Source organism: Palaemon carinicauda, chromosome 31, assembly GCF_036898095.1.
Source record: "Palaemon carinicauda isolate YSFRI2023 chromosome 31, ASM3689809v2, whole genome shotgun sequence".
NCBI classification, from domain to species: domain Eukaryota; kingdom Metazoa; phylum Arthropoda; class Malacostraca; order Decapoda; family Palaemonidae; genus Palaemon; species Palaemon carinicauda.
The window spans coordinates 79,739,388-79,755,288 of record NC_090755.1 but is presented as its reverse complement, the minus strand read 5'-3'; the positions used below and the strand labels follow the sequence as shown (position 1 = coordinate 79,755,288).

The 15,901-nt window shown below is 49.9% G+C and overlaps 1 protein-coding gene across 7 annotated transcripts in view; it reads right to left on the bottom strand.

Annotated features, from left to right (window-relative positions):
• The window catches only part of MICU3 (Mitochondrial calcium uptake 3), a 138,662-nt gene that overhangs the window by 122,746 nt on the left and 15 nt on the right, over window positions 1-15,901 (bottom strand). For all 7 annotated transcript variants that reach the window (XM_068355465.1, XM_068355463.1, XM_068355464.1 and 4 more), the window contains exon 1: window positions 15,677-15,901. This exon is cut by the window's right edge and continues 15 nt beyond it. In XM_068355465.1, the coding sequence (XP_068211566.1) occupies window positions 15,677-15,901 (225 nt within the window). The remainder of the gene's footprint in view (window positions 1-15,676) is intronic.

Sequence of the window (15,901 nt, the reverse complement as noted above, 5' to 3'; positions counted from 1 at the left end):
AGGTCTGCCTCACTGCAATGTGAATGAGCCTCTCTTATTAAGAGCCTGATGAAGAAGGACAGGGCATTCTTCGACATCTGTAACGAAGGCTTCTTGACCGAGCACCAAAGAGCTTCTGACTTGCCTCGTAACTCTTTCGTTCTGTCCAGGTAGAACTTCAGGGCTCTTACTGGGCACAGGACCTTCTCCAATTCCTCACCAACCACATCCTAAAGGTTCGGAATCTCGAAAGCCTTGGGCCAGAGTTGAGAAGGGCGTTCGTTCTCGGCAAGAAATCCTGGTTACAAGAGCAGATAGCTTTATTATCTCTAAAGGCAATGTTCTTACTAAAAGCATGAATCTCATAGACCCTTTTAGCTGTCGCCAGACTGACCAAGACTAGAGTCTTCATAGTGAGGTCCCTAAAAGAAGCTGAGTGCAAGGGCTCAAAACTGTCACTCATGAGGAACTTCAGGACTACATCCAGATTCCAAGTTGGTGATTCCTGGTGTCGTCCCTTAGATGTTTCAAAGGATTTGTGAAGAGCCTGCAGGTCTTTATTACTAGAAAGGTCCAAGTTCCTGTGCCTGAAGATGGCCACTAACATGCTCCTGTATCCCTTGATGGTAGAAGATGAAAACCTACGTTTCCTTCAAAGGTCTAACAGGAAGTCAGCAATCTGAGTCATAGAGGTACTGGACAAGGAAACAGAGTTGACGCTGCATCATTCTCAAAAAACCTCCCACTTGGATTGGTAAACCTTGATGGTAGAAGTCCTCCTTGCTCTTGCAATAGCCCTAGCTGCCTCCTTGGAAAATCCTCTAGTTCTTGTGAGTTTTTCGATAGTCTGAGGGCAGTTAGATGTAGAGCTTGGAGGTTTTGATGGTAACTTTTCAAGTGGGGTTGTTTGAGTAGATCTACTCTTAATGGAAGGCTTCTCAGGGTGTCTACCATCCATTCTAGTACCTCTGTGAACCACTCTCTTGAGGGCCAAAAGGGGGCCACTAGAGTCAATCTGGTTCCCTCGTGCGACACAGACTTTTGTACAGAATCTTGAATGGAGGGAATGCGTACACATCCAGGTGGGACCAGTCTAGAAGGAAAGCGTCTATGTGGACTGCTTCGAGATCTGGCACTGGGGAGCAGTATGTTTCTAGCCTCTTCGTCTTCGAGGTTGCGAACAGGTCTATACACGGACGACCCAAAATCCGCCACAGGTTCTTGCAGACCTCTCGATGAAGTGTCCAATCTGTAGATAGAACTTGATCTCTCCTGCTGTGGCTGTCTGCCATCCCGTTCTTTTCCCCCTGAATGAACCTTGTTACAAGGGTTACATTCTTCTCTTTTGCTCAGAGGAGAAGAACCCTCGCAGTCTCGTAAAGGGACCTCGAGTGGGTTCCGCCTTGTTTGGCTATGTAGGCCAATGCTGTAGTGTTGTAGGCGTTGACCTGCACCACTCTGTTCAATACTGACCCTTCGAAACCTTTGAAGGCCAATAGGACTGCTAACAGCTCCTTCTGGTTGATGTGGAGGCTCTCCTGATCTTTTGTCCACAGACCCGAGTTCTCAAACTTGCCCAGTGTTGCTCCCCACCCAGAGTCCGAGGTGTCGGAACACAACACAAGGTCTGGGTTCCTCTGTTCCAGGGATAGACCTTTTTGAAGTTTGCCCGGATCGTTCCACCACTGAAGGCAACTTCTTACGGATTCCGTAAGGGGGATGCATTTTGTCTCTAGATCCTTTTCCTTGTCCCAATGACGATTGAGGTGGAACTGAAGAGGACGAAGATTCAGCCTTCCCAGGGAGACAAACTGCTCCAACGAGGAGAGGGTTCCCAGCAGACTCATCCACTCTCTCACAGAACACTTCCATTTCTTTAGAAAGGAATGAAGCTTCAGGAGGGGTTGCTCCATCCTTGAGGGTGATGGAAAAGCCCATAAAACTTGACTCTGAATCTCCATCCCCAAATAAAGGATCTTTCGGGATGGTGTCAGTTGAGACTTGTCTCTGTTTATAAGAAGACCCAGTTCTTCTGATAACCTCAATGTCATTTGTAGATCCTCCAGGCAGCGATTGTAGGAATGAGCTCCAAGTAGCCAGTCGTCCAGATACAGGGAGGCTCTGACCTCTTGAGTGCAGTATGCTTGCTACATTTAGCATCAGCTTCGTGAATATTAGAGGGGCGGTGCTGAGGCCGAAACACAGGGCCCAAAACTGGAAGACTTCCTCCTTGTGAATGAACCTCAGGTAATGCTTGAAGCTCAGATGAATGGGGATATGGAAGTAAGCATCCTGGAGGTCTAAAGAGACCATCCAGTCGCCTTTTCTTACTGCTGCTAGGACAGACTTCGATGTCTCCATGGAGAACTTTGTCTTCTGAACGAAGGCGTTGAGGGCACTTACGTCCAGGACTGGTCTCCATCCCCCCGAGTTCTTGGGAACCAGGAATAAACAGTTGTAGAAACCTGGTGACCGCAAGTCTCGCACCCTCTCTATTGCCTCCTTCTCCAACAAGAGAGACATTTAAAGTTGCATAGCCTGCCTCTTTGACTCCTCTCTGTATCTGGCAGAGAGATCTATTGGAGCTAATATAAAAGGAGGTTTCCTTATGAAAGGAATTTTGTATGCCTCCTTCAGTAATTGAAAGGACCAAAGGTCTGCTCCCCTCTTCTCCCAAGCTTGCCAGAAGTTTTTTAGTCTGGCTCCTACTGCTGTCTAAAGGCGAAAGCAGTCAGACTCTGCTTCGCCCCGGTCTGGATCCTCTTCTCCTTGCTCTCCTTCCTTCGGGTCTGGAACTACCCCTACTGAAAGACTTCCCTCGAAAGGGCTGCGAAAACTGAGGGAACGGAGCTTCTTTCTTCAGCTTGCGGCTAGTGAAGGAAGTAGGAAGGACCTTCCTTGCTGTCTTTGACACCAAATTTTGTGTGGCCTTCTGGGTTAAAGCAGAAGAAACCTCTCTGACCAGCTCGAGGAAAAAGAGAGGAAGAAAGAGGTGGGTACAGCAATTCAGACTTCTGAAAGGGTGTAACCCCAATGGACAGAAAAGAATACATTTGGGCTCTTTTCTTAAGGACCCCGCCGAGAAAAGGGCTACCAACTCATTAAATCCGTCTCTTACGGCTTTATCCATGCATGAAATGATGTGGATGATACTATCAGCATCAACATCCTTTAAGGTCAAAACCTTCTTCCCCAAGGCTCCCAGAGTCCAGTCAAGGAAATTGAAAACCTTGAAGGCTCTGAAGATGCCTTTGAGAAGATGATCAAGTTCTGAAGTTGACCAGAGAATTTTGGTCCTTCTCATGGCCGTCCGATGAGGAGAGTCTACCAGACTTGAAAAGTCTCCTTGGGCAGAGGCAGGAACTCCCAAGCCAAGAACTTCTCCCGTCTCGTACCACACGCTAGACCTGGAAGCCAATCTAGCCGGGGGAAAAGAGAAAGCCGTCTTTCCCTGGTCCTTTTTGGACTGCATCCAGTCTCCCAACATCCTCAAAGCTCTCTTTGATGAAAGAGAAAGAACCATCTTAGTAAAAAGAGACTCCTTCGCCGCCTTCCCTAGGATAAACTCTGAAGGAGGTGAACGAGGAACAACAGGCACAAAATAATCCGGAAACTCTTCCGTAAAAACTCTCATGAATTTCTTAAGGTCAACCAAAGGATGAAGGGTCTTAGGATCTTTTCCTTCCGAGAATTCCTCTGACAGCTCAGTGGGGGAAAGATGATCGTCGATCCCTTCCTCCGACAATGCTTTAACCGAAGTAGAGACGTCTTGAATATCATGAGGCAACTCCTTACGGTCCTGACTTCTGGCATCAAGGGGTGCAGGATCATCACGTCTGGCGTCACGTTGTTGCAACGCTTGACGGTCAGAGCCAAGAAGCTCGCGATCATTATGATCGGAACTAAGGCGCCCGCGATCTCGACGCTCGGTTCGACTGGCGTCATCACGACGTCCAAGGCTCTTACACTCGGCGTCACGTCTGACTGCTTTACATTCGGCATCTGCTCAACGCTCGGCGTCACGTCTGACTGCTTGACATTCGGCATCTGCTCAACGCTCGGCGTCACGTTCTGCTTGATGATCGGCGTCACGTCCTGCTTGACGCTCAGCATCACGTCTAGCTGCTTGACGCTTGGCGTCACGTCTTGCTTGACGCTCAGCGTCACATCTAGCTGCTTGCCGTTCGGCGTCACGTCTGGCTGCTTGACGCTTGGTGTCACGTCTGGTTGCTTGACGTTCGGTGTCATGCAGATCAGTCTCACGACGTTTAACAGGAGGATCCTTATTAGGTCGTTCAGTGTCGTGTTTGATTGCTTGACGCTTGCCGTCATAACTATCATGCTCTCGGCACTTGGAAAGCTGTCCGTCGTCAAGAGCCACTTGACTTATAGCCTTCCGACGCTTGGTGTCAATGGGTGAAGCTTCCTGACGCTCGGGGTCTTGGCGAGCCATTCTCTTGTTGTCCGCAGGCTGATAGACTTGCATGAAAGAAGAGAGTTTCTGCTGCATATCTTGCAGCATACAAAAATTAGGGTCAACTGGTTGTGGCAAAACAGGAGACGTTACATCTACCACAAGCTCGCTATCTACGTCGCTCAAGGAACGCACAGAGCGTCCAGAGGACGCCAACCAATCTGAAGGTGGAGGAGGAGCATGAACCGAGGTCATGCCAGACTCAGAAAATTGTCCTGCAACAGGCTGGGCTGGACGCTTGACAGTTTCCGACATCCTTACGGGACGCTTAGCAGGAGAGCCTTCTTCGGAAGAAGGAAAACCCTCCAGACTTCTCCAATTACTACAACCAGGAGCTTCCAGCGTCATGGCACGACGCTGATCGAGTGTCCATCTTCCTCTTCAGAGGTCTGGAAGCTTGACGCCAGCCCTGTCTGGGCACTGCGTCATCTGAAGATGATGTAAACACTTTCACTTCACCTTTCCCATGGTGAGGGCAAGCGTCCCGTGAAGCGTCAACAGGTACGCTCGAGGGGAGGTTTACTCGGGCGTTAACGCCTCTCGTTTCCTTTCGCCGATCGACATTCCTTCTCCCAGGGGTTGGGTAGCTTGGGAAAGATCTAAGGCTAGGTGAACGACAGGTCCGAGCAAATGCACCCTCCACTGCACTAAATAAATTAAATGCACTTTTAGCACTGACACTAGCACTTTTTAATTGATTAACATTGGACATTAACTGGTTTCTGTCCGCAGCAAGCGATTCAACTCTCACGCCCAGGGCTTGAATGGCCACTATCATGTCCTTTAGAGTTGGTTCATTAGCAGTAACAGTAGTGGGATCTGTAATTACCACTACAGGGGAAGGATTAGGTTCATTAACACGGGAAGAAGAATAATCTCTAGAAGAACGAGAAGAGATCCGTCTAATCCTATCTCTCTCAAGTTTACGAGTGTAGCGGTCAAATTCTAACCACTCATTCTCAGACTACAAAATACATTCATCGCAACGATCCCCCAACTCACAAACTTTACCTCTGCATTTTACACAAATGGAGTGGGGATCAATAGAGGCTTTAGCAAGCCGGGTCTTACAACCTCTCACACACTTTCTAAAGGCTGAAGAAGGGTCAGACATTTTGAATATTTAGAGGAGAGATCAAACGAGCAAGGGTCAAAATAACAAAATTCAATAGAGGTTCAAGAAAATCCAAAAGCAAATCCAAACGAGCGAAAGCCAAAACCAAATTGTACATCACCAAGATAACTGCAATAACTCAGGTTAACGAGGAGTATAATACCAAACGATGTCGCCGGTGCGGTGGCAGGGAAGATCTGAGGAATCACTGGAATGGTTCCAGGTACAGTACCTAGCTAGAGGGCGCACAGGTGGTACACATGGCTACCCAATCGACGATTACCGTGAGTTTTGAAATTTCTGTCGTGACGTCAGGGACATAAGCTATATATATAACTACCGGGTGAGTCAGATGTTTAAAATTACTAGATGTAAAATGACAAATTCGTAGATAATTTGTATTTTTCCTAACCATACAAACCTTAGCTATTTAAATAGGGTATTACTTTCGGCGTAGCTGAATGACGAGCCATTAGATTTTTAACGAGGGTTAACTACCCCTTCGCTAGTTAGTGGGGGGTAGGGGAGGGGTAGCTAGCTACCCCTCCCCCCTCACACACCGGTGAACTGATTCACTTCGCTTAGAGGTAGGACTTCACTGGGGGCAGGGCTGGCGGGCAAGTATGATTAAATAGCTAAGGTTTGTATGGTTAGGAAAAATACAAATTAGCTACGAATTTGTCATTTGTTCCGTAACCGAAATACAAACCACGCTATTTAAATAGGGTGACAACCCTTAGGTAGGGTGGTAAGTCCCAGCCTTACTGGCTTGGGCTTTGCCCGGGGATTCAGAATCTGGGTGTGTAGCACTTGAGATAAGGAGTCCCTGCACCTCGTAAATCCCTTGCTCTGCAAGGAACGTGCGGCCTACATAAGCTTGTGTGTGAAGGAATGAAGTGTGACTCGTCCTAGGAAGTTGACCTGGAATCCTTTAGATGGAATTCTAGGATAGGACGTTCCCAATATCACCTCGTCAGGGTAGGGGGGACGCCACAGTATTATCTTAATACTAGGAACACAAGAAAGCATGGTTTACCTACAGGGGTTTGAGGTCAGCTGTGCAGAGAACCCAGGATGCTGCTTTCTCCAAGAGAGGGGAGGATGAAGAAAAGAGTATGGGCCAGGCATACTTTTTCATTCATGCAGACTAAAACCAGGTAACAATGTCCTCACCCTTCTGCTACTTGTCCATTAAGGAGCCTGAGGTTTAGACCAGCTGTTGTGCAGTCACCAAAGGGCCGATAGAGAACGTATCGAGCCTCCTGTGGGTCACTCCTGCAGGTAGTGGGCTGTGAAGGTCGTTTGACTCTTCCAGACCCCAGCTTGTAGAACCTGCGTCACTGAGTAGTTTCTCTTGAATGCCAGGGACGTAGCGATGCCTCTGACATCGTGTGCTCTAGGGCGACGTGACGGAGGAGGGTCTGGATTCAGGGAATGGTGGATGACCCTGCGAATCCATGCCGAGATGGTGTTCTTAGTGACCGTCCTCTTCATCCTTCCTGTGCTCACAAACAATGCTCGCACTCGAGGACGAGCTGCAGCTGTTCTTTTAAGATAGAGCCTCAGACTCCTTACTGGGCACAGTAGGAGATGGTCTGGGTCATCTGTTACAGAACGGAGACTCGAAATCCGGAAGGAGTCGAACCGTGGGTCCGAAATCCCAGGATTTTGCGTCTTAGCCACAAACTCAGGGACGAACCCGAACGTTACCTCCCCCATCCCCTTGAATGGGCGACGTCGTATGAGAGACCATGAAGTTCGCTGACTCGCTTGGCCGAGGCCAATGCGAGTAGGAACACCGTCTTCCAAGTCAGGTGACGATCAGAAGCCTGGCGTAATGGTTCAAACGGAGGTCTCTTAAGAGACCTGAGGACTCGAACCACGTTCCAAGGAGGAGGTCTCACTTCCGACTGAGGGCAGGTAAGCCGTAGCTTTGTATGAGTAGAGAAAGTTCCAGCGAGGAGGAAATGTCTATTCCTTTCAGCCTGAAGGCCAGGTTAAGGCAGAGCGATAGCCTTTCACTGCTGAGACTGAAAGGCGCATTTCTTCCCGCAAATACACAAGAAACTCCGCTATTGCTGGAATAGTGGCATCAAGGGGAGAGATATCCCTTCCACGACACCAACCACAGAAGACTCTCCACTTCGCCTGGTAGACCCCTGCGGATGACTTTCGCAGGTGCCGAGACATCCTTTCCGCAACTTGTTGCGAAAAGCCTCTCTCTGTGAGATGCTGGATAGTCTCCAGACGTGAAGCCGAATCGATGCTACGGCTTTGTGGAAGATGTTGCAGTGTGGTTGCTTGAGTAGCTCGTGTCGCGGAGGAAGTTCTCTCGGGAGTTCCGTCAGAAGCTGCAGAAGGTCCGGGAACCACTCTGCATGATGCCATAGCAGAGTTATTAGAGTCTTTGACAGGTTGACCGATATTATGGTCTTGTTGAGCACCCTTCTCATCCGACAGAACGCTGGGAAGGCGTAAACGTCGATGTTGTCTCACCGTTGTTGGAAGGCATCTTGCCAGAGTGCCTTGGGGTCCGGGACTGGGGAACAGTACAGCTGAAGCTTGAAGTTCAAGGCTGTCGCAAACAGGTCCACCGTTGGGGAACCCCACAAAGTCAGGATCCAAAGACCACTCGGTACTCACTATCTGCGATGCTCTGCTCAGACTGTCGGCGAGCACATTCCTTTTGCCCGGAATGAAGCGAGCCGATAGTGGAATCGAGTGGACTTCGGTCCATCTCAGTATCTCTACTGCAAGGTGGGATAGCTGTTGTGAAAAGGTACCTCCCTGCTTGCTGATGTAAGCCACTACCGTGGTGTTGTCGCTCATAACCACCACGGAGTGACCCGCCAGGGTTTGTTAGAACTGTTGAAGTGCCCGATATACGGCCTTCATCTCTAGCAGATTTATGTGGAGGCACTTTTCTGATTCTGACCATAGGCCTGAGGTCCTGTGGTTCAGAACGTGGGTCCCCCACCCTTCTTTTGAAGCGTCCGAGATAAGCATCAAATCCGGGGTGAGGACGAGAAGATCCACTACCTTTCGGAAGTTTTCGTCTGTCACCCACCACTGAAGGTCCGTCAGTTCCGCAGGACCCATAGGGACCAGAATGTCCGGGGAATCGAGGCCTTGATTCCACCGGGACTTGAGCCGCCATTGCTGGGATCTCATCCTGAGGCGGCCGTTTGGAACTAGACGGGCCTAGAAGGAAAGGTGACCTAGGAGACGTAACCACGATTGGGCTGGAAGCTCTTCTCGTCTGAGGAAAGGATCTGCAACCCTCCTCAGCCTTGCTATCCCGTCGTCTGATGGAAAGGCTTTGTGGAGATTGGTGTCCAATATCATGCCTAGATATACGAGTCGTTGAGATGGAAGCAGAAAAGACTTCTCGAGATTTACCATGATCCCTAGATCTTGGTAAATTCCCAGAAGCTTGTCTCGGTGTTGAAGAGGGGTCGATTCCGAGTCTGCCAGGATCAGCCAGTCGTCCAGATAACAGAGGAGACGGATGCCGATCCTGTGTGCCCACGAAGAGATCAGGGTGATCACTGGTGAATACCTGGGGTGCTGTGGAGAGACCGAAACACAGCATCTTGAACTGGTAGATCTAGTTGTCTAGGCTGAATCTTAAGTACTTCCTGGAAGACGGATGGATTGGGATCTGGAAGTACGCGTCCTTCAGATCCAGTGTACACATGAAGTCTTGCGGTCTCACTGCAAGTCTGACCATGTCTGCTGTCTACATGCTGAACGGAGTTTGTTTGACAAACTTGTTCAGAGCTGAGAGGTCGATTACTGGTCTCCAGCCTCCAGACGCCTTCTTTACAAGAAAGAGTCGACTGAAGAAGCCTGGGGAACCGTCGACGACCTCCTAGAGAGCATCCTTCTTCAGCATGGTCTCGACTTCTGCCCGTAGGGCTTGCCCCTTTGCCGATCCCATGGCAAGAGAGCTCAACGACACTGAATTCGCTGTCAGGGGAGGAAGAGATGTTATGAATGGGACGTGATATCCCTGACAGATCACGGAGATCGTCCAGGAATCGGCCCCGAGTTGCTACCACCTGAATGCGCAGCTTTTTAGGCATCCCCCCACAGGTGGACATGCAGAGGGATTGCCAATCCTAGTGTTTGCAGCCTCGGCCACTCCCTCTAGGAATCTTGCCTCCCCTGGAGGACTTTTTGCCCTTCTTGTCTCTGACAGGAAAGGGCTGCTGCTTGGACACCGTCGTCTTTGCTGCCGCTGCCGGTTTCGTCGTCTTGGACTGGCAAGGTTGTTGAGGTGCTGGAGGTTTGTAGGGCTTTGTTGAAAGAGCCCTTTGGAGAAGAGAATCATGGTTCAATTTTCTCCACCTCTCAGCCGCCTGTTCCACATCCTTGGGCTCAAAAAAACTCTTTCCCAGGAGGGAAGAGTGTCTGGGCTTGCAGACATCCACGGCTGGGACCTTCGAGTGGAACCTCTCAGTCACCGCATCACGTCGCTTCAGGATAGAGTTTGCCCACAAGTTCGAGACTTGGTGGGCCAGAAACTCAATGGTGCGCGTGCCTGAAAGGAGGAAGGTCTCCAGGGCCTTCCTGGTGCTCTCCTTGGACAGATCCTCGGATCGCAGCAGGATGCCCAGAGACCCCAGCTAGACATCCAGCCACGAAGTGGCCTGCATGGCACACTTTGCGACATTCTCCTGACTCAGGATCTCTGTTGCCGAAAATGTCACTTGCCGGCTGGAGAGTCTCTCAAGAGAGACTCCCCTGGTAAGCTCTTCCACAGAGTGGTGGAGTGGAAGAGCTAAACAAGACTCCTCCATGATCTCAAAATACCTCCTCTGTTGGACACGAGGAGGTGGGAGGAGCTTGTTGCCGGCAGTGGAACGGCTGGAGGAGGCGAGCTCGGAGAGCTGGCCCTCAACCTTATCCCTGGCACTCATCACCCCTTGGGACTAAGGCAAAGCCGCAATGGCCTTAGTGGGTTTCTGAGTGCCCTTGCCCTCACGAGGGGCGATCTCAGTGTCCTTGAACCCGTTGAGATGATTCATCAGAGTCAAGACTTGCCAGAAGGCATGTTCTGACTCTTGCTGCTCTCCTCCTGGTGAACTGGCAACAAAGTCTCCTGTCCCCAGATGCTCTACTTGGGGGGACACGTGGACATTCTCCTAGGGTCTCACTGGCTCTGGTCGAATCCTGGAAGAAGACTTCGGGATAGTCTTCGAGTCCTTTGGTTCCCTTCTAGGAGGGATGCAGGACTCCAGCAACGAAGTCTGAGGGCTCTTCTCCGCCCCAACACAGGACGATTCTCCTACTCGCGGTGGGGTTTCTCCCATTGGTGCGGTGGGAGAAGGTCTCACCTCGGTAGATTCCCCTGAGGACGGAAAAGCTTCGTCCACAGGAGAAGGAGAGAACGTCTGAGGAGGGGAAGGAGCCTTCCTTACGGACTTCTTAGGAACTAGTTTGACCCTGGGAGAAATCACCACGATCTCTACTCCTCTCATCCTCTTCAGTGGGGTCGGAGCTGCCGTTGGTTTGAGACCCAATTCAGCGAAGGCAGGCTTAACAGCCTGGACGACACCTCTGATAAGGGACCCAAACCATGGCTGCTTACTGACAGACGCAGTGTCAGAGACTCCCGCTGGAGGGAAGGGGATCGGGTGATCCTTCGGAGTAGATACCACAGGGCCTGCCTGAAAAGAAAGGGAAGAAGATTGGTGCCTAGACCTCTCTCAAGACCTCCCCTCCTCCCTCCTCCTGCGAGCGCACTGTTCTGCGCTTGCAGGGGGGAGAGAGAGAGAGAGAGAGAGAGAGAGAGAGAGAGAGAGAGAGAGAGAGAAGAAGATGACCTGACTGCTCTCGCTCCTGAAGACTCGCTAGGAAGCTCGCGTTACGAAACCCGGAGGGAATCGCGCTTGGGCTCGCGCTGGCGTTCGCATGATGGAACAATCCCAGGTTCACGCGTGCGTGCGCGCAGAGATGGAGGCGCGGGCGAGGGTGCGCGTGGGCGAGGGTGCGCGTGGGCGCGCAGGCGAGTGTTGGCGACCAGGAGAATGACGGCGCGTTGGTGAGCGATGGCGAGCAGGTGAGCGACTGCGCATAGGTGAGGTTGCGCGCAGGAGATCTTCTGCGAGCAGGCTCGTGGGTGCGTGGGCGTGCTGGAGAGTGATGGCGCGCAGGCGGCGGGGCGTGCGGACGTGCAGGTGCAGGATCAGTAGGCTTAGAAGCGCATGAAGGAGACTGCTCGTGGGCGCGTCGTGTCCCGTCCACCTCTGGAAGTGCGCACGGTAAGAGCTGGAACCTGTGGGCGTGAAGGTGACTGAGCGTGATGGCGTGTAGGCGAGGGTTGACGAGAGGGCAAGTTCCGAGGGCGCGCAGGTGAACGCTGTCGAGAAGGCGAAGGATGAGGCTTCCTGCCTACGCCCAGATCCGAAGATCATAGGCCCGCGGGCGAGCGATGGCGCGTAGTTACGCGCTGGCGCACAGGGGAAGTTCGCTGGCGCACACGGGAAGTTCACTGGCGAGCTGGAGATTGTGGGCGCGCAGGGCACGTATCAGGATCAGGGAGCGCAGATGTGCGCTGGCGAGGTGGAGATCGCTGGGGTAGAGGAGATCGCTGACGCGCAGGAGAGCGCTTGCGAGCAGGAGAGCACTGGCGAGCAGGAGATCGATGGCAAGCAGGAGAGTGCTGACATGTCGACTCTGCCATAGGAGATCGCTGGCGCGTTGTTTCCGGCACAGGATGAATCTCAGCAACAGCAGGAACAGGAGAAGGCTTGCGCGCGAGCGCGCAGGAGATCGTGGGCACACAGGTAAAACCTGGCACTTAAGGGACTTGCTCACATTGTGAGACAAGCCCTTTTGCCCGAAGGGACTGGTGCCCGTTGGATAACGGGGTGCAAGGGCGCCCACTGCGCATCAGCTGCCACGAACGGTGAAGGAGTATCAGGTCTGGCAGGCCTAAGAGAGCGCGAACGATCTGCAGAGAGGTCTAGAGATGCGGCTGCAACGGTCGACTCACGACGAGGAGGATCCCTTGTGGGGGACGGCGAGGGCGAGGAGCCAAAGAGGCGCCTCCTAACTCCCTTGTGGGGAGAAGGAAAACCTCTACAGCGAAGAGGAGGGCGAGCCTTGCGACGGATACGTCCTCTGGGAGAAGGAACACCATCGTCGGTCCTCCGAAGAGGAGTCTCTGTTAGTGAACTCCCCCGAGGGGGAGAATCACCAGCAGGAGAGACTGTTGGCCTCAGCTCCTCCCTCGAAGGATGTTCGGAGGGGGGAACTGAGCCTTCAGCAACATCAGCACCCAAGGCAGGGGTTTGACCCGACCCGTCGGAAGCCTCTGCTACAACAACGTCGACGATAGACAGAGGGTCAACCTCCGCTATCACCAGCGACTGTTTGACACCTGCGCCCAACTGGATCAAGTGAAACATGGCTTCCCTGGAGGGCGAACCCTTAAGCCCCAAGGAAGCCCAAGGCTGCAATAAATCATCATTATAAACAGAAACAGATAAATCCTCCCCCGGAGGAGGAGGAGGAGCTGCCTCGCTATGGGAGGCAACTCCCTCTCCCGAACCCCGAGGTCGGTCAACAAAAGAACGGCCTACGCTACCACTCGACGGCCTCTCACGAGAGACCGATTGAGCGGGAGCTTCGGAGGAGGTTCGGGCAACGGAAGAAGAGTCCTTAGAATTTTCCTTCTTCAAGGAAACCCTTGAAGGAGAAAGATCCCGCTTAGACTTCTTCTTCCATCGCCGGGAAAACCTCTCCCACTGGGAGGTAGACCACTCCCTGTACTCACTGCACACTTTATCCTTATCACACCGTTGACCTCTGCAGAACGGACACAAGGTGTGAGGGTCCGTCTCGACCGCCGACATATAAGTCCCACAAGGGCGGTCGGGTAAACCAGGCCATTTCCGCATGATAAGGAGAGAGGCCAACTTCCAAACACAAACTGAAAGAGAAATCAATAAAGATTAAGGCTGTCAATGCCAGGGTGAGAGCAGACACGTCTGACCATCACCTGAGCCAAAAGCGAAGCGAATCAGTTCACCGATGTGTGAGGGGGGGAGGGGTAGCTAGCTACCCCTCCCCTACCTCCTGCTAACTAGCGAGGGGGTAGTTAACCCTCGTTGAAAATCTAATGGCTCGTCATTCAGCTACGTCGAAAGTAATACCCTATTTAAATGGTGTGGTTTGTATTTCGGTTACAGGAACAAATACATCACACGGTATTCATAGGGCTAATCACTAATTTCTAAACCCTAGCTAGGCTATATCATTTTTTTATGTATGGTTATAAGAAAATGCATTACTGTAGTAATAAATTGCAAAATTTTAGAGAAATAAGAGAAAGTAACAAAATTCTACAAAAGAGCTAAAAATGACTGCAAAATCAAAATACATAACAACTAAGTCATGGTAGCGTATTCCCATTTTGAATAATGCAAGAAGATAACTTAGAATTTTAAGGTAAATATCTAATCCTATATCAGCCTAAACATTATAACCACAATTTCCCCCAAAAGCCCAACTGAGAACACCATGGCCTTACTCCTTGGGGGCTTTGAGCCTGCACCCATTTGGTTTATGTGAACTAACACTACGTAGCTCATATGTTAGTTTTGTGAACCAGTGCCAAATGGACCCATAAAATATTGGAATTTTAATCCTGTGTTGCCACTGTTATAGTGAAATAAATGGGCTATGTTCCAGCTCACAATAAAGTACCAGAACTTAACCCGACTTAGATCGCCATAGCATTTTCAAAATCCGATAAATATTAGGCTATATGTCATTCGCAAAAAAATGTAATGGAAGAAATCACAAAAGGTAATCGGTCAAGAACTATGATTTTCTAAACGTCTCAACTATCAACCTAATCTACACTATGCAATTTTTATTCTATACAATTTTCCAATAGATTGGAATTGGAGTGGAAAAGGTAACCAGGCTGCATATCTGCATACTACTCCACAGTGATTATCCTCGATGTACATTGAAATATCTCTTAGTGGTGCACAGGTAAAGTTATCTAAATGAATATAAGCAGATTAATAACCAATATTAGACTCAGGGGTTCAATTATAGAATGGTGCAATATTAGTTAGGCCTTTTGAAACTCACATAATTGAATAAATATTTGCAAACACACTAATTTGAATACCATAAACTACAGGCCGAAACTCTATTAATGAAGTTACAGCTTTTAATAGAAAATACCCGTTTTGCTCCTGTCGTCATAGCACATAACATAGGAGCCTCCTTCCACCCGGTAGTCTAGAAAAACACTGATAGGTGGGTGTTCTGCCATAAGTTACTTGTACGAACAGAATAAAGGGCCCAACATTGTATATTATATCCTTTGTTATTTTCAATATTGGAATATGCGATATAATCAAAAGTTTAAAAAAGTTAATTTAAATATCAACACAATTAGACAGGTACACTATACTTTAAGGGGTTTCAACCATAACTGATGACAATACCTAACACAACCCATAACTCAATAACTATGGATCTCCGCCAGGAATTATTATCAAAAACATTCTAAACATCAAAAAATACATTACAAACCAGTCTTAGTTTCTATAAACTGTGTATTGCACCATTCTATATTTTTACCAACTCAGGCCTTTAGTAGACCCTGTGTAGGAGCCTTTGTATATCAGCGGCCAGTTCCTCACGCGTTCATTAAAAATGGGCATCAACTAACCTGAACTTTCCCCCTAACCTAAATTACAAGCCGTATCCTTACGTAACAGGGGTGGGGGGCTGACGCCCCCTGCGACCCCCCTTCCACTGCCGTATTCTAAGTTAGACATAATAATACATACAGGTGGCCGCTATCATACATACACCCACCTGTGTCAACACCACTCTACCTATGACTTCTTGATAACCTACCCTAACACTGGACAAGGCTAGCCTATGGTATAGCCTACTAGAGCCTTGAACAGTGTCAAGAGGCGTTGCGTGGTACGGGGCTAACCTAACCTAATTTCTGCATCTGCCACATTCAAATCGACACGCTAGGCTTACTGCCTACAAATCAATATAATTGAAAAGTACTAAAACAGAAATCGTTCGTCTATGGGGACATAATACAAGTATATACTACTTACCATTCTGCGGGGAGGCCGAGCAGCCTCAACCCTTGCATTACTTTCTAGCCATTTCCAGCCAAAATAAAGAGACGTGGCGGCCGCCGTGCCATAGAGATAATATTTTTGACTTCGCTGAACACGAGAGAAAGTGGCATTTGTCCTGATACCTCTCTGGCACTGACAAAAACGACCGATAACTTTAGAATGGGAAAAGATTTGTCTACAGAGAGGCGTCGCCATGTT